Source organism: Topomyia yanbarensis, chromosome 2 (assembly GCF_030247195.1).
Source record: "Topomyia yanbarensis strain Yona2022 chromosome 2, ASM3024719v1, whole genome shotgun sequence".
Taxonomy (NCBI): Eukaryota; Metazoa; Arthropoda; class Insecta; order Diptera; family Culicidae; genus Topomyia; species Topomyia yanbarensis.
The window spans coordinates 123,775,416-123,800,597 of record NC_080671.1 but is presented as its reverse complement, the minus strand read 5'-3'; the positions used below and the strand labels follow the sequence as shown (position 1 = coordinate 123,800,597).

Below are 25,182 nucleotides of genomic sequence, written 5' to 3'. Positions count from 1 at the left end.
AATGGTAAAACCGAGGCTCATCTTGCAACATATGAAGAATTCGTAACAGGAAATACACGGAGAAACTTATCCCCAGGAATTTTCAAAGTTTTAGTTCCATTTTGTACAGTCTGGTTTTACGAATTTACGTAAGAAAATGTAATTTATTCAAAATGTTTTTTTTATAGCACGTTCATAAAAAATTCGACACTATTTCGACGTCAATTAACTTAGACTTTCTTCATTATTATACACAGCAAAAAAATATGAAAATTAACTTCAGCGTATTTCCTGATATCGCAGAAAAACTATTCGTGTAATTATGTTTCACGAATAAATTTCCGCTATATATTATGCACATAAAATGACCCCTGAAAATCATGCAAATCAGTAGGTTTCTATGGAAATTTACATTATTCTGCTCTAGACCTGCGCGCTATTCATTCAACTTCCAGGTAAAATATCTTATTTTTACACGATTTTATACGAAACGGTGTTAAGCAGAGAGAAAAACTAACTGTGTCATACACATACATGCGCGAGCCGCAGCTCAATGCGCTTGGATCGTCCACGCTCAAGCGAAGCTTATGTACGCCACTTTGCAGTCACGTTGTTATGTGTCGCTTTAGCCTAGTCCATAAAGGAGTGTCTCTGGTGAGTCAAGGATTGTCGGTTCGAGTCTTGGTATTATTTAACGGATTTTTTTTTGATGTCGGTATCGTTACCAATACGTAAGTTATTTATAGTACGACTTGTGGCCAATGTAAAATTAATCACTCGCATAATTTTACACTATTGGTCGCGTTCCCTTTATGTGCAGTATAGTTAGCATAATTTTACATGATTTTTTTTTATCTGTGTGTCTACGCTTTTGGAGCTGGCGTTAATCTAGCGTTAGCTTAGTTCTGACACTAAGCTAATATCGGATTCTGTTGAGACGAAGTCGAAACGCTAATTCTATAACTAATCTGGAATTCTACCCATCATCTGTCGCACGCTGGACTGGTCAATGCATTCATTTTGTCCAGTCTAGCTCAAGTCACTACACGGAAAAAAATCTATTCATAAATTAATGAACAAAAGATCGTAATTTCGTGAACTGAACGATTTACGAAAATCGTGACCAAATTCCTGAAATTGTGAATAATAAACCTCGTATTCATGAAACTATTTGTGTTTCTAAAAAACTAGTTCACCCCGAATATACACGACGTCACATTCGAATGTTTGGTTGAGTTACTGTTGTTGTTCCCTAGACATGTTTAGTTTTTGTTATGATTCTTGTTCATAATTTTGGAATACACAGCCGACAGTCAAACGATATTCATGATTTCAGGAGTTTATTCGCGATTTTTGTTATTTCACATTACGGTTACTATCGGACTTTTCTGTCAGTCTGGCAAAATTTACGTTCATGATTTCAGGATCATAGTCGCGCGTTCCGTAATATCTATTCACGTTATCGTCATGTTTTAGTCATGAGTAGAGTGATTCATGTTCATGATCTCAGGATCTTAGTCACGATTTTTGATATTTTAATCCCGAGTAATGTGATTTATGTTCATGATTTCAGGAACCTTGTCGTGATTTTCGTGATTTCTATTTACGTTTTCGTGATATTTTAGTCACGAGTAGAGATTTATGTTTATTTATGTTCTTGATTTCAGGATCTTAGTTACGATTTTTGACATTTTTGTCACGAATAGTGTGGTTTATGTTCATGATTTCAAGATCTTAGTCACTATTTTCGTAATTTCGGTTCACATTATCATGATATTGTATTATAGAGCTTACTTTTCAATTTGAAGCATGAATGGTAAGTCGTGACTATTATATTAGGAATCATGAAGCAGTTCACGAATACATGAACAATATTGCATGATTTTGTGAAAAATTTCACGAGCACGGATATTGAATCGTGACTAATATATTAGGAATCATGAATAAGTTCACGAGGATTAAAATAAAATTCCGAGTTTCGTGAACTAGTTCACGAGAAAATATCCAGTATTTTTTGATTTTGTGAACTAATGTTCCTAAATATATGAACAACATCATGAGTTAACCTTTGGTTTTATGAATAGTATTCATAAAGTTGTGAACTAGTTCACGTACAGAAAATCGATTTGGTAGTGACAGCGGAAACCGTGACTGAAGTTTTCAAAACAAAAACAAATATTTTTTCAACTAACCTTAGCGAATAGATGTTTGTCGGGTCTAATCTAGGAATCTGACGGTCGGATTTTTTTACTAGAAGTTTCAGGTCATGAGCTATTTATAACAGCGTAGAAAAGAATTGAACAAAACAAAATGCAGTACAACACAGCAGCACCGACGAGATTTCGTGTGATGGATGGGTTGGTGGGGGTAATGAAAGGTGTAAGGTGGAGAAGAAAGAAAATCTTTTGTGAGCTTCGTTAACAGCAGTTTGATACGAAACCAAATACTAACAAAGGCTTGTTGTGTGTGAGTGTGTGTTATCGATTTTTTTTCGTGATCGTTGCATTGATCTTGTTCACGAATCCATGAATAATAATTCATAATTTTTGTGAAATATTTGATGAGCACGAATTGATAGACGTATACTAGGGATCATGAACCAATTCACGAATACATGAATAATATTTTATGATTTCGTGAGCTATGCCACGATCATGAATAGTAAATCGTGACTATTATGTTGTGTATCATGAACCAGTTCACGAACACATGAACAATATTTCATGATTTTGTGAACTATTTCACAAGCACTGATATTGGATCATGACTAATATATTAGGAACCATGAATTAGGAAACGAGGATTGAAGAGATTCATGAATAAAATTCCGAGTTTCGCGAAATAGTTGACGAGAAAATATCCAGAATGTTTTGATTTTGTGAACTACTGATCCTAAATCTATGAGCAACATCATGAGCTAACTTTTGGTTTTATGAATAATATTCATAAAGTTGTGAACTAGTTCACGTACAGAAAATCGATTTGGTAATGACATGGCGGAAACCGTGAATGATTTTGACAAAACAAAAACAAGTATTTCCATTAATAAAAGCGTTATGCGGGCGTTACTGAAGGGATATTGAACAAAATTATAAAACACATGATTTTTGTTCATGGTCCTGTTTTCGTAACGTAAAAACGTGATTGTTCCAGAATTCATGTCACTTTATTCACGATTTTGGGAACAATTTTTTTTCCTTGTACATTTTTTCAATAATGAGCCATCTGTGCAGCGTCATAAGTCGTCTTTCCAGTTTTCTTTAATTTCCGCTTGATATTTCTCTTAGTACTGCTCGATTGAGCGAAATTCCGGACAATGGGGTTGATTGATATTCTTGTCGACGAAATCCACTCTATTCTCACGGTGCCATTGTAGCACCTTTAGGCTGTAGTGGTAGTTTGCCAAATTTGACCATAGTTTCGCTGGGTTTTTGAGGGCCCAAATGAAAGATAGTAAATATATCTGTTATATAGTTTGCTATCCATCATATTTTTGATGATGAAAAGCTTGGTTTCATGTCCGTTGTTGCAAATTCCTTGCCAGATCATCAGTTTTTGGTCATATTTATCTGACATATAAAACTTTGAACTTGCTGTGAACATCGCCCGTTGCTATAGCCATATAAAACCTTTGTCCGAGAGTCTGCCTGAAATCATTCTTGATTTAGGTTGCGCCATCCGTACGAAGGCATCCTTTGTACTTCGTCAAGCTCGGTCATAGAACTTCCCGTGCATGTTCTGAGAACGGAATTCAGCTTCATCTTCCCATTCACTTGCTTGGAAGCAATGTGTCGAGACAAAACTTTCACCACTGAAACGCGTGTATTTTAAACGAATTGCTGTCAAAACATATCAAATTCGACAACTATAGGCACTGCTACACAACAAATAAAGTATCCGGTTTCTACGCATACCAGACTATAGCAATCACAGAATACCTTTTCCCTCGTCGACTCCCTTCTCGATCGTGACGAAGTACCGAGTGGTTGAGAAATTTAATTTGGAGTACCGTGTAGGAAATTCTACTTCATCGATCTGAGGTTCATTTTCTGAACTGAATTCAATTTTCAGTATTCTAATATTTAATAAATAATATTTTAAAAATTCTAGAACACTGACAAAGCTGGGCAAACCAAACTAAGCATGTGGTCTCCTTCGGGAGAGCCGCGGAGACCATCCGCTAAATATTGATTCAAACTTCGGTTACAAATGGCTCGAGCTACATGCTACACCAGTCTTACTCGAAATAAACGAAAAGATATGCTATTCAATAACATTAGAATGTGCAATGTACAAAGACTGTTAGTATATCGTTATGCTTTATTTTGTCAGAGAAGTTATTTCTCCGCACTATTGCAAACTAGTTTTAGTTAGTCAAAAACTCTTAAAGAAATTTCCTGATAAACTAATAGAAGAAAGTATCAAATAATGGTCATGATGATGATGATGATGTAGTGAACCCACCATCAGTGCAAGGGCTACGCCAGTGGCTGCAGTTGCTTTTAACCTCAAAATTTGCTATCAAACGACTTTCAATTTATCGTTGTATGAAGGGACAAAAAGGGGCTGGATCCATATACAAAAGATCTTATGCGCCCTCCCCAGAGACAAAGAATCTCCTTCCAACAATAAAATCGAGAAGTTTGAATAGCAGCATTTGCAATACTCGTTGAGGTACTGCCTGATGGTTTGTGTAATCCGTGATAAAGTTTGTATGATGCCGTGATGCACCCTCCCAGCCCAAATAATAGAATAAATAAACATCATGAAATTAATGCATAAGAAAGTTTTAAATAATGGTCATGTGAATTAAATAATACCACAATAGATAAACATACCAAAAAGTCAAGTTGCTAACGATTATTCTTTGATTTTCTTCATAAATGCATTGAATCATTTAATTAGACCATTTGCATACAGACTGAAGTACTTACTTGAACATGCTAGAATGCTAAAGAATCGCGAGATTAATGAGCCGCAACAGAAAGTTTACTGATATCAAAACGAAACTTATCATGTATTTCAATATTCAATGATATGAGAAAATTTACTCAATTACTTATTTACCAACAAGTGTTAAACGCTGCACACTGTTTATAGCAGTACTTCGTATACATGAAGCAGGCTAGATAAAATAGAATACTAAATTTTGCGATGAGCATGTATGTAGTTGTCTGCGATTGAAATCAGTAGTTTATTGAGTATATAAAAATATATACAGATTTCTTGAAATTTTTGTTTCAACACTGCGAATCGGATTGAATTACCCTTCCCATCAGGGTCGACAACAGCAAAAGGAAAATGAAAATTTTAAAAATTGAAGTTCTGATTACTATTATAGACGCATCCATTTTCCAATTGCGAATCTATTCAGTCTCGGAGATGGGAGTACAGATGCAGAATGAAACACTGCGAAGCCACACGAGTTCATATTTTTTCCGCCCAACCGCATATCAAATTCAATTCCAGTACGGTTTGTATTTTTTGCCCAACATCACACCACATCGATGCAAACACGTAGGTAGGTACCTATATGCAGGTACCAGCAACTGTAGTGGCAAATGCGTTCGGTTCGGTTCTTGCAGTGCACCTTTCAGCGCACTTTGGCTAGTTTAATGTGTATACATGCATCGCGCACCAATGCGATCGGATACAATCAATTCCTTTTCAATTTCATTCAATTCAAATTAGCCGCGAGAGCGTGATACGGTTCGCTTCGGATGTGCCTTTTTTTCCTCGCTCGGTGCGGGGAGAAACGCGTAGAATACAATTTAATTTACGTGATATTGTATGAAATATTAATTGATTCGTTAATAAAGTGATCGATCACCTAGCAGACCATCGGAAGGAGCGCATGGCGTTCAAATGTAATGTCTCATTTTTTGAACCATTGAATCCAACGGTAATGCAGTTATGGAAAAAAAAATCTTTGACGTTGTATCAATAACTTCGATACACTATTGTAACAGATTGTAGTGTCGTTTTAGAGAAATTTGTAGAACAAAAATGTTTTATATTCAAATTACCAAACGACTGACCAAATTGGGAAATGGACAACAGTAAAACCTCAAACGGACATTTTCACGCACCAACATCATTACAACTGGTGGTGGTGAGCAGTATAATTTCAAACAGATATCATTGAAACCTTACTCAATGGATGAATATTGACATTTTTACGCTTCATGAATATCAATTTACAACGGCCAGCGGGACATCAATGCATGCGATCAAAATGAAAATCCCTGCAGTAAAAAGTTCCGTCAAATTAACGGAATCAACAGTTCCTCCAACCCTTGTCGATCGGGATGAGTTATTTAAGTATGATAAGAAACCGAACGAAACTGTTAGGATAAAAAATCAACCCTATTCTGTGGGGGCGGGAGTAGTTAATCAGCAAAATAAGAGAACCTACCTGTATCGTCAATTCTGCAATCCCCACCGCGGCAGACGATCGATTGGCTGTCCTTGCCGTGGCAACCGAACGTACTACTGCCCTGCTCCTCCTGGTCGTCCATCAGAGCGGCCAACTGTTGATGGTGCTTCACCAGGGCTTTGTCGTAATAGTCTAAACTCTGAGTGCGGCAAACGCGACGCCGAACCTGGACGCACTTGGCCGAACAGCTGCTCCAGGTAGACCACGTGGACCAGCGGCGCACTGGAAGGAACATTCGACGGGGGAAATGATTAGAATGCTATCGTGGATTCAAACATGGGCGGGAAAATATCGAGACTCTGGCGAAAGTTTTCGAAAAATGTTTACCACAATTGTATAAGTAAATTTGTAAATTGTATTAGAAATATTAGTAAATTTGTTACGGGGTTATATATAAAAAAAGCATGAGAAACCAGCCGACGGTTTATGAATCTCCATACTTTTCTCTGACAATTGCATTATTTTGGTACAAGACCATTTTTTCAAAAGGGCGTAGACGTTTCTACAAGCATTAGGTTCAACAAAAGTTCGATTGCTGTATTTTATACAACAAAACTATCTGAGAAAGAGTCACAGCGAATGAATAGTTCTGTAAGAAAAAAATATACGCTGAAAAAAATGTTGTGTGATTATGGTTATATGGTTTAATCAACAGACCCTATCATTGAATAATATATTGATTATTTTTATGTAGCTGCCCAATGGTTTACAATATCGCCTTGATGTCAAAGGCAAAGTTACAGGAAGTTTTATGGAACTTTTGAAACAACTATTGTCATTGTTGGAGAAACGCGAATAGCTTATGAAAGGTCGTAATGAAATAAAAAAATTGTGTTGAAAAAAAATTTAAAATATTTCGACGAATACTACATTTCAGAAAATTTTTGTTAAGAGCGTTTTTATCTAAAATTGCGTTTAGAACATTATTCAAAAAGAAAATTGCATTTTCGGCTGCAAAAATCATGAATTTTAAAAATACGTCAAAAGTTGTTGTTAGAAAAACTTTTTCACGATGATCCAAATACACTGAAAAAGTTTCTTTTTCATCTTTAAAATGATTGTTGACATTTTATGACGGGGTAAAGCGAATAAATTTACAAAAGGGCGAAATTACACGAATTAATGGTTTGTTGGAGCTAAATTCCAAATATCTTGACAACTATCACATTTTGGAAGATTTTTGTTAAATGCCTTTTGATTTAAAATTATACTTAGAATTATTCCCTTAAAAACACAGTTTTGTATGTCAATTAGCATGAAATTTAAATTAAACACATTTACCGTTATCTTCCGGAAGACAACGGTAAAAGTGTTTAATATAACATTCCACTAAGTCGCTCAAAAACAGTGCTTTTGTTAAAGTGATGAAATTTAAAAACATTGATAGTTATTGTTAGAAAAAACTTTTTTACGGTATGTTCTCCAACATGTAACACATTCAAAATATTTCCTTTCTCATTAGGTTTTAGTTGACAAAATATAAAAAATAAAAAAAGGGTTCTTTGCAATCTAAATTTTTATCATAAATTTTTGCTTGTATGAAAATTGACACAACATTTTTTTCAGTGTATATTTTTTCGTTCAGAAGTATTCATTTCCTGTAACTCGTTCTCAGATACTTTTGTAGTATAAAATACGGTAACCAAGCAATTTTTTTTCGAACATGCTGCATGTAGAAACTTTTACGCCTCTTTAAAAAATTGCTTTTGAATGAAAAAAAAATCTTTTTGACTGTGAAAAATGTTTAGTCTTGAATTCCGGTGAAACGTATAAAGTTTCATCGGAATTCAATATAGTCGGTTACAATATTTAAGTTTTTCGGACGGATCTTCGTGAAATTCCTCATATGTTGAGGTCGGTCAAAAAATCGAAATTTATTTTGTTATCTTAAAGTATAGGTTGTTAAAAATGTTTTCCCACATTTTTATAGATATCCAAGAAGTAGAAGCGGAGTTATAGCGTTTTTTTTTGTTCCCTTGCGTCGGTGTGGCTTATACTTGATATTTCAGGCACAATTTTCTCGAAATCATATTTTTCATAAAAGTATTTGTCCGATTACAAAATTTTTAAAAAATTATTTAGTAAACATTTTGCGATGTTTTTCCGTGAGAGATTTTTTTTTATTTTGCGAATCGTGGAAGGGAAAACATAATATTGAATAATAATTTTTTTATTGAAATCGGTTCAATACTTTTATGAAAAGTTTTACTTTGCAGCATGTAACTAAAAATTTAAAAACTATTCAGTGGATGCTTTTCAATTTATTTCCTAAAACAACAGCTCAATTTCAAGCTTCAAGAATAGAGAACCCTCTTAACCCTCAAAAATGCAAAGGGTCTCAGAGGCCCGGCTAGTTACAGTTCTCTAGTTTCAATGAACTTGTAATTTGAAATACAAATGATCGAGAGTTTTCGGGCTTTCGATTCTCTCGCTGATAGAATGACAAAATAGAGGCTTTTGATACCTTGGGCCTTGGAAGCGACGCTCTTTGTATTTAAAATTTTAGGTTGCCTTTTTGAGGGTTATGCACGAATAGACAATTGAAATTACTTTGCGAAATTTTCGGATTAGTCTCGTATTTGTTTCCTTTTTTCGAGAGTTGTCCTACTAGAACTTTGAGCTAAATTCTCGGAAGAGCTCCCCGTCAGAATCACTCGCTACAATTGCAAACGAAGCGGGAAATGTCACCCACAAGAATACTGCTTAAGACCAAATGTTGTGATTCTGAATGTGATATTCATTGTACGGTTCAGAAATGTGCGGGCGTAGAAACTTCGCGTTCGCGGGTATCATCGTGAAGGCTCGAGCGTTTGTACGTTAACGTGTTCGATCGCGTTGTGCGTTTGTACGTCGCGTGTGCTAACTTGTATGTAACTTCGCAAATTAAATGATCCAATTGAAGGCATGGACCCATACTACTGGTACCGAGGACAGAGACTCCTGGAAGTGACCGATTCATGATTGCGCGAGCGTAGAAGTTTGTAGGTTCACGCTTGAAACCGTATTTATAAGTTTATTAGTGCTAAAATGTTCACTTAATTCCCGCGATGTTTTCATGTTAGTGGTTGCGAAATCATGTGATTTTTTTTATTCAATTTGTTTATTTGATAAGGCAGGTTTGCGTTAGCTTAAAGGTGCCAATATTGGTTTGTTTTACATTTCAAATTACTTAAAACTAGGGGTTACATATTGATTTTTTTTTTAAATTAAACTAAGGAGAATTTATAGCTATACATATACACAAGGGGGTAATATAATTTTCGTAAGATTAGGGGGGTCATCTAGTTTTTATGGCAATATGGTTTGACATTTTTAGCAGGAAGATTATTGAAGCAAATAAGTTTTAACTAAGGGAATTAATTTTTATAACTATCTTAAAACTAGGAATAACTAGATAGTGTGATTTAATTCTGTAAAGATTCGGGGAGATTAATTAGAGTTATTTTTTGTGGAAGTAGAGTTGGGCATTTTCAATGAGATTATATAATATAATAGTTAGAACTAGAAGCGACAGAATGGGGGGGAGGTAAGGGGTGATACTTCTGGGTATAAGAGTCAGGGGAGGGAGGGTGGACAAAGATGGCAGGGAAGAAAGTTATTAACTTTCAGTTTCAGGCATCGGGAGATCAACGGCATAGGATGTAGACTCGGATGGCCTTCATCAAGAAGAATTATGTACAGGGAGGCCGGGTGTTCTTCCTCGAGTCGGCGGGGGTTCCTCCAGACGGCTCATATGCAGATCGGAAAGAGTTCGAGTTGCGCGTGTGATGTTCGTACTGTAGGTCCCGTGTTTGTTGGCTCATTCGACAGAGATTTTTTGTGTCGCCTTGGAGTCCCATCAAACCTTCGTGGGTGTATGGTATAGATGGAAGAGAGCGTTTCTGAGAATGATAGGAAATAAGAAGCGAACCGGGACGTTGGGTGGTCTTCCTTGGGCCAGGAGGGTGTCCATAAGCTGAGATCTGGCGGAACTGTGCTCGGTGCACGCCCAGACAATGTGCTCAATATCGTGATAGCCGTCGCCTCAAGCGCAGATACCACTCTCCACGAGCCCAATACGCCGGAGATGTGCATCCAGCGTGTAATGGTTTGCCATGAGTCGGGACATCACACGAATGAAGTCACGACCCACATTCATCTCCTTGAACCAAGGTTTCGTCGATACCTTAGGGACTATCGAATGTAGCCACCTTTCTAGCTCCCCATTGCTCCACGAGGTTTGCCAACTTTCGAGAGTTCTCTGATGAGTAATACTGAAAAATTCGTGGAAGCAAATTAGTCTTTCAAAAACGTCACCTTCTAGGGCACCCGCCTTAGCTAAGGAGTCCGCCTTCTCATTGCCCGGAATGGAGCAATGAGAAGGGACCCATACCAAGGTAATCTGGAAAGATTTGTCAGATAAAGCACTCAGTAGCTCCCGTATTTTCCCCAAAAATACGAGGAGTGCTTTCCATGCTTCATCGAGCGAATAGCGTCAATAGAACTCAGACTATCCGAGACGATGAAGTAATGGTTTGCGGGTAATGTGTTAATGACTCCAAGGGTATACTGAATAGCAGCTAGTTCTGCGGCGTAAACTGAAGCGGGGTCACTGAGTTTGTAGGAGGCGGTGAAGTTTTGATTGAAAATACCGAAGCCAGTGTACCCTTCGAGGTTCCGTCAGTATAAAACATCTTAGAACAGTCGACTTCTCGGAATTTATTTTAAAAAATGTTTGGAACCACTTGTGGGCGTATGTGGTCCGGAATTCCTCTAATCTCGTCTTTCATGGATGTGTCGAAGAAAACAGTAGATTCAGAAGTATTTATGGAACACGGTTAGAATTGTAAGAAGAAGGGTTAATATTCTGCGCCATGTAGTCAAAGTACAGAGACATGAAACGGGTCTGAGAATTGACCTCAACAAGCCTTTCGAAATTTTCAATCATCACCGGGTTCAAGATATCGCATCGAATGAGCAATCGATATGAGAGTTCCCAAAATCGATTTTTCAACGGGAGAACGCCCGACAGCACTTCGAGACTCATCGTATGGGTCCTTTACTGGCATTTCTGTTTCAGATACCGAATATGGCATCCCCAAGTACCTTTCGAGTCGAACCAGACCCCTAGATATTTTACTGTGAAAACCTGAGCGATAGTTTGACTCATTAATAGAAGCTGTAGTTGTGCTGGTTCACGCTTCCTAGAAAATACAACTAGCTCAGTTTTCTCCGTGGAGGATTCGATACCCAGCTGAAGAGCCCAAGCAGACAAATTGTCCAAGGTATTCTGTAATGGTCTTTGTAGATCGACAGCTTTGGGTCCCGTAACAGACACCACGCCATCGTCTGCAAGTTGCCTTAACGTGCAGGAATTGTCAAGACATTCATCAATGTCGTTGACATAGAAATTGTATAAAAGGGGGCTTAGACATGAGCCCTGGGGAAGGCCCATGTAGCTAAATCGTGATGTCGATAAGTCACCATGCGAAAAATGCATGTGCTTTTCCGACAACAGGTTTAGTAAAAAGTTGTTTAATGTCGCTGAAAGACCATGCTGGTGCAGCTTCTCTGAAGGAATGTTGATCGAAACTGAATCAAAAGCCCCCTTAATATCTAGGAACACTGATGCCATCTGCTCTTTGTTAGCATAGGCCATTTGAATTTCTGTTGAGAGCAACGCAAGACAATCGTTCGTCCCTTTGCCTTTGCGAAAGCCAAATTGTGTATCTGACAGTAAGCCATTTGCTTCGACTCAATTGTCGAGGCGGGATAGGATCATTTTCTCGAACAACTTCCAAATACAGGATAGCATTGCGATCGGTCGATACGAATTGTGGTCGGAGGCTGGTTTTCCTGGTTTTTGGATGGTGATGACCTTCACTTGCCTCCAATAGTGTGGGACAATGTTAGCCTCAAGAAACTTATTAAATATGTTCAACAAGCGTCTCATGGCAGAGTCTGGCAGATTCTTCAACAAGTTGAATTTGATTCTGTCTGGCCCTGGAGCTTTATTGTTACACGACAAGAGAGCAAGTGAGAACTCCACCATCGAAAAAGGTGTTTCGTTCGCGTTATCGTGAGGGGACGCGGCGCGGTAGATCTTTTGTGCCGGGGCGGAATCCGGACAAACCTTCTTGGCGAAATCGAATATCCAACGGTTTGAATATTCCACGCTCTCATTAGTACTGTTTCGGTTTCGCATACGTCGGGCTGTTCCCCAAAGAGTGCTCATCGATGTTTCTCTCGTTAATCCGTCGACGAACCGGCGCCAATTAACGCGTTTCTTGGCTTTCACCAAACTCTTCATTCGCTTGTCTAATGTCGCGTACTGTCGAAAACTAGCGGGTAACCCGTCATTCCGGAAGGTCTTAAACGCGGCGGCCTTCTCCGCGTACACGTCTGAGCACTCTTTATCCCACCAGGGATTGGGAGAACGTTTTTGTATGTTCGCGCCGGGTACTGGCTTGGTCTGAGCTTGATTCGCACTATCGAGAATCAAGCCAGCCAAAAAGCTGTACTCTTCCACCGGAGGAAGTTCTTGGGTAGATTCAATGTTGTCGGATATCGCGGCCGCATAGCTCTTCCAATCGATATTTCGTGTGAGGTCATACGAAATATTAATTGATTCCAATGGTGATCTTTGCCTTTGATTGTTACATGACAAGCGACAATTTCAATGCCTAGTATTGAGGGAAGGTTAATTCTGTAGAAGGAATAGCACATTTTGATCCCCAAAAGTACTCCTCCGTAGGGGGTATCTCGATCCAAGCGAATAGTATTAAAATCGTGGAAGTTAAGGTTTATGTCGGAAGTTGACCAAGTTTCACATAAAGCGAATGCATCGCATCTCAAGCTATTTATTAAAAATTTGAAAGAATCTATTTTTGGGATAATACTTCTGCAATTCCACTGTAGAACAGTGATCAAATACGTGACCTCGTTCGATGAGTTAGCCATCGAAGGATACAATCGCTGAAAGGAGGGGCCATTTTGTAGTCAACTGCTTTAAAAATGTTTTTACTGTAGGTAGAAGAGCTTACAACAGACTTTTAATAGCATCGGTTATATTGAATGTTTTTATTATCCAGTCCACAATGTCCGAGAGTTTGATAATTCCAGTGCCGCTATTATTCTCGAACTGAAACAGAGGAACACTTGGGATTTTTGATGTTCCGGAAAGTGCTGGGAGCTCCTTTTCTGAGTTTAATCCTCCGAGACCAGGAGCTACTTGCTTCGGCTTGGTTGCAACACTTCCAAGAGATGTCACTTTCGGAGCCCCGTCTAGGGACACCTTCTGGCCTTTACAAGGAACTTTAGGAGAAGAAATGTTCCTCCTCTTCCTATAACTTCTAGGCATCCTAGTAGATGTTCCCTCTTATAGGTCATCAGTCTCGCCCTCGTTAGGAGGCAAGTGAGCATAGATGTTTGTTGAGGTTGGTGGCGTAGCTTTCTTTAGCATTTCTGCGAAAGAACGTTCGGATCGTCCCGCAAGGGAACGTTTTAGTTTATCCCCGCGTAGTTTGTACGCGGGACATGCCGAGATATCATGCAGAATCTCTAAACAGTAAGGACACTTCTCAGCATTCTTACTGCACGAATCATCCACATGATTCTCACCGCATTTTCCACAACGGACCTTATTGCTACAATGGGTGGCTGTGTGACCCAATTGTTTACACTTTGTGCAATTCATGACCCGCGGCACAAACAGACGCACAGGCAGACGAACCTTGTGCAAGAGGACGTAATTTTGCAAAGCGGTACCAGCGAAGGTCACCCGATAAGAGTTTGATTGGGGGTACGTTTTTGAACCATCCCCCGCAACTACTATTGAGTGCAAACGCTTGCACTCAAGTATTTTCACTGGCTGAAGTAAGCGGTCTCTAAAACGGCCAACCCCATACTCGCATGTCAAACTCTCATCGGTGACAACGCCTTCAGACTGTACTTTTACAGCTGGAATATACACATAGTAGTCCCTCGTAAAGTGCTAATATCGTTTGCCTGCTTTGAATTAGCCAACACGACCCTGACCCTGTCTGAGCGGACCTTTCTTATTTCGGTCACAGCCGATAACCGTTCCGTTAGGTCTTTTGAAATCTGTAATAGATTCAGCGATTTTGTTTTGGGCCGAAAGAAGACCGCAAAGGGACCGGTCGAGAGCTCTGGATATTGTTTGGGTCGGGGGAGAGGCTTGGGAGTCGATTCGACCGCCATTTGGCCGTCCGGGGAGGGAGCCATCGACACCGTGAACGCACGGGGTTAGCACCCGCGCAGACGGGAATAAGCCGTAAATGTGTCAAAAGAGGTAGATTTTACTTATCTGTAAATTTGTTTCCCACGATGCACCAGTCCAGCTGATATAGCTGGCTATTGTTCAATCCTCACTACGCGAACAAAAGGCTGAGGACGGCCTAACGGTTACCACACGCACAAAAGAAGAAAAAAGTCCAAAACCTCGAGAGGTAGAGAATGTGCAAGATAACCTTGAACGGGGATTAGTACGATTTTTTATCTAACAATAACGGACTGGAAAAAAAACACTTGCTTCTCGATAGACCGCTCGTAAACGAATGAAATTATGTGATGTTAATCGTAAGAAAAGTTGTCGAACATATATTCCACTTTAAATTTATGAAGATATGAAAGGCATTCGTTATTTTTTTTTTTCATTTGTAGAATGGAACGGTAATGGAATATTGAAGCATTTTAGAAAAATCAACGATTTTCGTCGATTACCTCCCCCCCCAAACCAAATTTCTGGCTACGCCGCTGATCCAGTTACAGTTAGCCGAGTTATGAAGGAAATAGTGTGACATCCTGACTATTGCGTTAACTAACAGCTTTTCTACCCTACGTACACTTTATACACAGACTAGCGAAGTATTAAAAATTACAGTCAAACGGACTGTCAAAAAGTGCAGCCAAGCGAGCATAAGGGTTTTGTGAGGGGAACAAGGATGCAAAATGCCTACCTTTTCTACGGCTGTAATATTTTTGCCTTCATTCTCCTTTCACCTACGACGCTGCTGCCGTTCGCTACTGCAGGGCACGCAGCGCTGTACGGCAGCCTGTGTGCAAAGCAGTGACATGACATGCCCGTAGTACAGCCATCAGACGCGAGCGGTAGCTTCTATTTCCTTATTTTACACTTTTTAATATTTTTAATCTATTTAATATTTTTAACCACAAAAAACGACAATGAATGCGATTCATTTACGCCACGACCGACATCAACGCGTTCGTGTACGCCCCTCTCTCTTTAAATGTGCAGAGAAGAGTGTACAAAGCGAGAGGGCAAACTTTATTGCGCCACACTCTCACAGCAGCAGCACAAAAATCTAGAGCTTTTAGTCAAAACAACATATCTACAATGAGTGACTCTGTGTACTTTCTCTTTCGATATTTACGTCGTCATCATAACACTTTTCACTTATTTTACAGTACAGATCGAAAGACGATGGGTTTGACTAGCATGTTATGCAAAGAGTTGAGGGATAAATGTGAAAGCGATCGAATTATTAACAAAAGAGAAAGTTAACAATGAGAGTCACTCATTGTAGATACGTCTTTCTGAAAAAGCCTCAAGAAATGTATTTTGCTGCTGTACGGAACAGTGTAGGGGAATTGTGGGAAAAACCGACACTGTGGGTAAAACCGACACCCCACAACTTTTCCTAGAAATCAATTTTTTATTCATTTCATAATGATAGATTATTATTAGTACGTTTATGTAGAGCATTTTAAGAAAAATTGGATTTACGTTGGTGCGCCGAATGTCATAAAAATAAACAAAACATACGACAGCAGCGTTCATACTCGTATGGATGTAAAATTTCGTTGGTAGATTTTAAGGTTTTAACCGAACAAAAGCTTTTCAAATCACCACAAATTTCAGTACCTATTATTATCGGCCTTTCCTATGATCAACTAGGTGCATTGAAGACGAGTTTGAGAAATTCAATATTTTTAATTGCTTTTATAAAAAAATGTGCGCTGTTGGGGTAAAACCGACACCCTTTGGTTAGGGTAAAACCGACACACTGTTAAGATGGTTGTGTTTACTTGCGATTCATTACAAAAGGCTGGGGATCTTTGTGACACTTCAATTACACTATTAGCACACTATAGTAATAGCTGAAATACACAGAAATACTTTTATTGTGTTTATTTCTGATAAGTCTCTTTAAAAATCAATAATTGGAATTTTTGCTTATCTGATTCTATCGAAGCTTTTGCTATTTCTGCAAAAAGGTCATCAAACCGAATTTCTAGTGTTCTCTTGGTTTGTCATAGACGAACTTTATCACAATGAGACAATGATATTATGTATACCCCAATAGATCGTTGAAGATCAGAGTCCGAAAAATCAAATCTGAAAAAGATAGTTTTACTAAGAAGTGTGTGTGTCACTTATAAGTGAATGAATCAAATTAGCAGAACGTAGAACGCTTGCAAATCTTCTCTTACGAAATAAAATGACACTGGAGGTTGCAATGATGTGCGCAAGGATTATTTGGAAATACTCATATCAATAAATAATCCTATAGCATAAAATACTCTTATTTATAGTACTACGCTTTCGAACTTTCTTCCCCTCACTACATGATGAAGCAATAAAAAGCACATATTTGCATCATACATACGCACACTTTATTAATCACGCATATATCTAATTTTTAATAAAGATAAAGATTTTAATACAGTGGAAAATAAATTAAAGGGGGTGTCGATCTTACCCCTATGGGGTGTCGGTTTTACCCGCAGTGCATACAAAAAGTCACTTTGTTTTCCAAGTTTTACAACCAATAATTTTTAATGAAATTAATTTTTCGAAGCGTTGAAACAATTTGGCCTTGTTAAGAATTTTCTGAAGAAGAATTGTGCATTAAAATTATAATTTTATTGGTTTGGTGGCAACTTAGAAAAAGTGTTAAGCTTAAGGTGTCGGTTTTAACCATAATTCCCCTACCCGGTTTAGCTACCGTTCTGGCAGGAACAGCAGTGTAGCGGGCTGTACGGCTTGTGTAAATGTATATGTACCGGAAAATATGTAGTTTACCGGTACCGTTCGCATCCCTGGAGTAAAAGTATAGGAGGAAGCCCATGTAGAGCATATGGGATCTACCGTGATGGCAGTTTACATTCATGGTTGCTAGTTTTACTGTATTTGTCTGCGCAAGTCTGTGTATAAATGGACTGTAGTCTACCCTATTCCTAGTTTTAAGATAGCTGTTAAATTTTTCTTCTTTGACCTAGTATTAAAAACAATTATTTTTAAATTGTAATCTCCTAGTTTTATGATATTTTAAGTGTGCAAAGACAGAATTTAGCACCGTCAAACCAACGTATTCGTGCCTATCAAATAAACGAACTGGTTAAAAAAATAGTTGAGCAGTTCAAGAGATCAAGACATGACCTTTGACTTGTGCAAGGTTTAGTTGGCAACGAATGTTGAATCATGAGAGTCAGTGATGGAGCCAGGGCGGATCCGCCTTTGAAAATTCCCAATTTGTTTCGAAATTTTAAATTTGTCGCAATTTTAAATCAGTTTCAACCGCAAAATCATTTAAAATTATATTTGATCACCAAAACCGATTTGCATTAATTGAGGTTACATATTACGTACTCTACAATGTTCATTTCAAAACCGAAATTTCAGACCCCCCTTCGAAATTTTTCTTTGGATCGGCTCCTAATCAAATAATTATATTTTGTATAATACGTATAAATATTGCACGCAGCATTGCGTACCAATCATTCGATGACTCCCCATTTTGCTGAGAATGAAATTATTGTTGGAAGTCCCCAAACAATTGGATAAATGAGGTCGAATATTACCCCAAATCAAAGTCTCTAAAAACTCTCCATTTTATTTGTTGAGCAAAATAATTTCGAGTTTCTATTTGTGGTTGTGAATAGGGCAACATGTAAGGATCTTTTTTTGTTGGAGACGAACCACTGCGACCAGTATTTAGATCTATTGTGGTATGCCCCAATAGATCTAAATACTGGTCGCAGTGGTTCGTCTCCAACAAAAAAAAATGTAAGGATCTTTAAAAATATCAGAAGCTGGTAATCGAATCGGTATTCGGTATTTTGGAGATTAAGTTCGGAATAAGCATAGACATCGAATTCTTGCAGCCGCTATCCTAATTTTTTATAAGTGCTCTTACAAAACTTACTAATGGCGAAAACAGCTGAAAACCCGCCCCATCGCCGTTTCGGGCGTCTCAGTATAATATGAAGAAACGTCGCACACCGCTTGAAGGCATAAAAAGCGAGACCACACACACGCATCGCCACGAATATTATACTGAATGATTTATTCATTCGTACAGAAATTTAAACGAATGAAGCGAAATCGGACGGTAATTTGAATGCTCTGCGTTTAATTAATGAGTTTCGAATCGGCATTTTTGAAGGGGCTTTCGAACCATAGCCATTTAAACGATCGTGAATGTGAATATGCACCAGGCGGGTGGTGTGGGGTGAGGCCTTTGTCTACATTTGGTCAATTACAGGAAAGAGAAAATGATACACGCTTTAAAGGGAGAATCCAACTGGGCAGCACGAATTTTTATGCATGGCCAAACAAAACCATTTGATGGGAGGTCTTTCATGCTGAAAGGTACAGTCGTGGTTTGGCTGCAGATGCCTATTCGTAAAGCCTGTAATCACACTATTAGCATTTAATAGCGGCAGGTGTTCCGCTGACTGATCCAATCGAGCGACACTGGTTTTTCCTGTCATTATGTTTTAATTACAGAATGTGGATATTTTTTTGTAACCAACCGTGATAATTTCAATTGGTTGCAATTTTAACCAGTCTGGGAGACATCTTTCAATTCTATTCTTCTACACATTAATTATAGTTACTTACACTCGTTTTAAATGGTTAGGTTTTGGCGAATCACTGTACGGTGATGATTAAAGTTGCCCCCCTCATTTGATAGTCACAACACAATCCAAAAAAACGACTTTTCACTAATGAAAATAACTTGAATTCCATCACATTTTCACGCCTAGCAATATCCTCCTACTCCATTGACAAAGAAGGAAAAACCTATTCTTCTCGTCTTTTCAAAATCCAATTTAGAGATTCAACGGCTAACAAGAGAGAAGAATCGGTTCTGCAACAACAAAAGAAAAAGTATAATAAATTTAACCTGCACTGCTAGGTTGTGAAAAAGAAATCACTTTCCGGGGAAGTTGAGTAGGAAAATCTTTTGGCGCCTAACATAGTCAGTGCGCTGGAAGATGATTGAGTGGGCTTTCATTTTGCACTATCCACGTAGGCTTACGGGATGGGGTGCGAGTGTTTGGGTCGGGAAACTAGGAACCAGAGTTTGCATATGAATGCAATTCTTAACCTGATTTGCAATCTAATAGACATTTTTGCTTGCCCTCCGCTTTGGAGCTTCGTGACGGAATTCGTCAAAGAATGTGGTTGACTTGAACTCCTTTGGTACGTCTGGCGAGGGCGGGTGTGGAGAGGATTATCTATTTGCTACGAAATTCGTTCGTTTGACACGACAGGAAGTTTTTCAGGGGTTAAAAATGCACTACGGTAGGCGAAGAATGGACAAAGTTAGCTCTGAAGGATACGAGAAACAAGTTCTGAACACTTAACAAACCAACTTTCCCACTGTGCGCGGTATGAGGCTGCACTTTACCCGCACGTAACCAACAAGTGGCTAGACAAGTGGCTTCGGATACTTGAAGTTTTCAGTGCTACTCACTCTGGTATTCAAGATTCTGTCGGTAGGCGAATAGCAGCTGCCGCTAACCGTTGTGCATCGGGCTTCGGCTGGTACTCGAAGGGTTGTGGATTTTCTCCAACAATGTGTTGCGGGGCGAAAGAATCACGATGAAGAATTTATGCACCACACTGGCGAAGATTTAGCAGCGTGTTCGTGTGGAATAAGGATTTCATGACAGAACGAGCAGATGGTACGTGAGGGGGTAGCGAAAAAAAAAGCGTAAATAGCGAAATTGTGAAGAGTCTTATCTATCAAAATGCGTCTTCAGCTAAATAATGATGGGTTTGTCACCTCTGTCATTATTCAAGTTGATGGAAATGAAGTACATTTCAACTAGTTCATGGGCAGGAATGAGATTTTAATATGGTGGAATGATGTGAAATTTTTTCCATTTGCTCCAGCACATTATGTTGAAATTTAACAATGTGGTACAATACAGGATGAGGAAAAATTATCTGTTATTAATGTTTGTCACAACTTTATTGCTTGTGTAAGGAATATCAATATATTTATGAGGATTGTAAGTAACATATTTTTGAATGTTTATATTAAAGTCTCGAAATGTCCTCCATTGACTTGTACACAGGCCTTCAACCGTTTTGGGAAATGTCAACGATGGACGTCATTTCCAGGAACGCCAAGTTGTTTTTCGGCTTACCTTCAGATAATTTGGCTTAGTTCAGATCATGGACTCAAAAAATGAACCAGACGAAGTAGTCCATCTGATTAAAATCAAAAGAATTCGATGGGCATTCATCCTTAGCCATATCTCTTCATATCTCGGAAAAAGTATGCTATAGAGTTCCAAAGTCTCTTTCGCTCCATCAGGCGGTACCCAACCCTGTTGAAATACATATTTGGCTTTACAGAAATCTGCACGTGCCCAAGGTCCAATAATGTCATTCAGATGGCGCTGGTACACAAACTGGTTGATTTAGACGCCTTTCTCTATAAAGTGATTACGAGAGTTTTACCGCTAGTTGTAATTCCTATCTCATAAGTCCTGTGGATGATGTGAACTAGACACATTCATATGGTTAGAAGTACTTTTTGGTAGAAACTGGAGATTATTTTGAGGATTGTGGGATTGCCCGACTGTGAAACTTTTCTCACTTCGGTAAATAAAGCCTTGCGATGGTTTTAATTCTACACAAACGTAATAAAAACCTCGCAAAGGCGTGTATGAGGATCGCAGAGGAACTAACAATTTTCAAAATCACTGTATATGTAGTGTGCAAAAGTTTCCAGGAATGCTTGGTTGTTCCCGTGAGGTGTCACCAAGGCATTGAAGCGCTGCAGTGGTCCGGAAACTACACCCGGTCCTCATGAAAACTTTCAAAACCATCTTTAGGGCGTAAATGTGGCCAACAAAAACTGAGGTTGTAATTTATGTGGAAAGGTTGCTATCGGGCTATTAAGGAAAACATTACAAAACGCAGGCCTGAACGTTATATGACCAGGAATTGAACAAATCCAACAGAAGCATCCTTATGGACGATAAAACCGTATGTTAAATTCGAATTAAAACGGTTTAAGCAACAGAAGTTTTATGTCACCAGCGATCACGATGATGTTCTCACGATATATAAATTAGTTTTTGCGGACAAGTTTGCCGATAAGCTGATGATCTGCGAGGAAATCTACAGCGGTGACCGTAAAACTCTCTAAGCAGAAGAGAAAATTGAGCTTGAGCTTGTGCGACCACCCCTGATTGCTACTCCGTTATCGATCTGGATTAGCTGAAGTTGAACTGGGAATCAGTAGATAATCATGCTTGGAGTATCGAAACATCTTTCAATGTGCAGCTCCTGGTGATCCTAAACTGTTTTTTATTGGATCAATACCGATGCCAGGCCAGGCCCGAACGTAGATCGCGAAAGGAAAGGGTAGGAATGTTAGTCCGATACTTGCTTTTTCTAGAGGCGAGGATATTTATTAGTAAGTATTGAAGTTGGATCTAATTCTTCTTTACCTACGCCAGAGAGGTTACGTCACTATCTGGACTAGATATCGATCCACCAAACACATAGACCGGAGACCAACGGCTTTACTTCCCTTCCGAAGCAAGACGTGACCATCTTTTTCACCTCAGCAAATTCTCAACGACCTCGGCTGAGATTGAGACCAGACCAACTGGAGTGCGTGAGGGTCACGCTTACCTCTCAACCACCGGCGCCGTCGCGTAAAACTTTCTCACTCAGTCTAGTTCCCGGTGGTGAATCTAGCTTACGCTGACGGAGAGATACCTGGCCGGTAGGGTGCCGTGGTCGGTCCGGCGATTCCGGATGGAGTGTGGTGTCCCGTTCGCTGGCGCTCCCACGACCCGTACCCGGCGCTCTTTTTTTTTTTTTTTTTTTTTTACAATGGGGAAGACCTTTACACGTGCTAACGGTAGGGTCCAATCTACCACACGGGGTGCACTGGGGGCGTGTCGGACTCGAATGGTGACCAGCCATTAATACCGACTAAACTCCATTGGGCTCCGCCATCATTCCTCCCAGGAACTACCTCTCGGTATTACTTCTGGGGGGATGGCTGTACTCAATGTACTCATTCACTCTCACTCGCGCGATCATACATCCTGTATGAGGCTTACTTGGGTGCTCTCTCAATCACACTTTGATTCACTCTCAAACACTCCCACATGAGGCTGACTTTTGTGCTCACCTTTTACGTTCCATGCGAGGCTGACTTGTGTGCTCACCTTACTCATTCCTTGCTAGGCTTACTTTTGTGCTCGCCCTACCCATCCATGTGAGGCTGACTTGGGTGCTCACCCTATCACCTGATTCACTCTCAATCGTGCCACTCTATTGTACCTTTGTCACTCCCTCTGGCATCCCATGTGGAACATTTTTCTTAGGCCCCACTTCTGACATACCATGCGAGGCTGACTTTTGTGCTCACCTTTTTCATTCCTTGCTAGGCTGACTTTTGTGCTAGCCTCTACCAACCTGTGAGGCTGACTTTTATGCTCACCCTTAACATGCAATGTGAGACTGACTTGGATGCTCATCCTTTCACTCCTCTGCCACGCCATGAGGCATCGATAGCTTAGTTCCAACATACTACGCTACGACCCTCCCGTCTTGGCATGAGGCAGTCCACTTATACGCCTATACACTCACTCTTCTGTCTTGCTTCGGGGTGGCTGGGTTTACCCCTTACGCGGTTGCCATTCGCTGCGCCAACCTACCTCGGCATGAACAGACCATTCACTCTCTTATTTTGCGCTTGGCCTTTTTCGCTCCAGCTAACCAATCACTAGTTAGCCGTGCCCGCCGTCTGTTGCTCGGTTCGCCAGATTACCTGTAGCCTACTGGCAATCTGGATGGTAGCAGCCGAGACTGCGTTCCACTTCTCCACCGTTTGACACATCCGCTGAATAAGGGTATCCGGGGTTGTGTCCCAGCCACAGACGTCAAGCATTGCTCTTCTTTCGACGTCGAACCGATGACATACGAACAGTATGTGTTCGGCAGTTTCATCTACACCTGGGCAGTCCGGGCAGACTGGGACCTCCGCGTGTCCGAACCTGTGGAGGTACTGACGGAAACAGCCATGGCCTGACAGGAATTGTGTCAAGTGGAAGTGAACTTCCCCATGGGGTCTTCCCACCCAGCTCGATATGCTAGGTATCAGCCGGTGGGTCCACCTACCTTTCGAGGAGTTGTCCCACTCACGCTGCCATCTGGCGACCGAGGTCACCCTGGTGCGCTCGCGGGCTCCCCTATTTCCACGTAGCTCAAAGCACTCCTCATCTTCCCGAATGACCAGCCCGACTGGCATCATGCTCGCTATCACGCAGGATGCATCGTGTGATACCGTGCGGTAGGCAGATATCACTCTGAGGCACATCACGCGGTAGGTGCTCTCCAGTTTCCGTAGGTAACTGGTTACCCTCAGTGCTCTTGAGCATGACGGGCCGCCGTACCTGAGGATAGATACGGCAACGCCTGCCAGTAACCTACGTCTACTGGCGCACACCTTTGAGCTGTTGGACATCATTCTCGATAGTGCCGCAACAGCAGTCGACGCTCTCTTGCACGTATAGTCGACATGGCTGCCGAAGGTCAGCTTGTCGTCTATAATGACTCCGAGAGACTTCAGACTTCGCTGTGAAGTGATCGCGACTTCTCCCACATGGATAACTGCATGTTCGGGTTCGCTATGATCGCTGCCTTGAGAGCGTTGTTCGGAACTCCATCCGGCCCTGGAGCTTTGTTCATTGCTAGGGATTTAGCCACTGCGAGTAGTTCTTCGTTCGTCACTGGAACCACCATTTCGACCGTGCCCGCACTGTCTCGTAGTGCAGGTGGCCAGGGGCTTGTGGCTCGAGACGGGAAGAGTACTTCGATAATCGTTGCCAACCGGTCCGGAGACCGTTCTGGGGGTGAGGAGCCCCCTTTGGTCTTGGCCATCACAATCCGGTAGGCGTCACCCCACGGATTCGCGTTGGCACTCTCACACAGGTTGTCGAAACACGCTCTCTTGCTGCTTTTAATAGCCTTGTTAAGGGCTAATTTCGCAGCTCGAAACACTTCACGGCGGTTCTCTCTTGCATCCTCGGTGCGAGCTCTTTGCATCCTACGTCTAGCTCTGAGACAGGCTGACCGTAGAGCTGCAATCTCGGCACTCCACCAGTATACCGGGCATCTACCGTTTCTTGGCAGTGTTTTTCTCGGCATAGTGGCGTCGCACGCGCGTGATAGAACAGCTACCAGCGCATCCCCGCTTAGACTGTCGGTGTTGGCCTCCAGTCCCAGGGCCGCGGTGAAAGCTTCGCTGTCGAAGTGACTGGACTTCCACTCGCGTACCTGACAGGGATCTCCCGCCCTCGGATGCTGCACACCATAGTTGATCTTAAAGCGGATTGCTAAATGATCACTATGGGTGTAGCCTTCGTCTACCCTCCATTCCATGCCTGGAGCCAGACTCGGGCTGGCAAAGGTCAAATCAATCCACGCCTCCACTCCGTTTCTACGGAATGTACTAGCGGAGCCATCATTAGCTAGCACAGTA

General features: G+C 40.5%; 2 protein-coding genes across 2 annotated transcripts in view; both read right to left on the bottom strand.

The window, feature by feature from the left end:
* Window positions 1–25,182, bottom strand: part of LOC131680735 (netrin receptor unc-5-like) — a 1,096,742-nt gene that overhangs the window by 844,022 nt on the left and 227,538 nt on the right. The gene's annotated exons all lie outside the window — the stretch shown is intronic.
* LOC131679711 (netrin receptor unc-5-like) overlaps window positions 1–25,182 on the bottom strand; it is a 159,019-nt gene that overhangs the window by 111,514 nt on the left and 22,323 nt on the right. Inside the window, exon 5 of the mRNA XM_058960445.1 lies at window positions 6,395–6,637. Coding sequence (XP_058816428.1) covers window positions 6,395–6,637 — 243 coding nt within the window. The remainder of the gene's footprint in view (window positions 1–6,394; window positions 6,638–25,182) is intronic.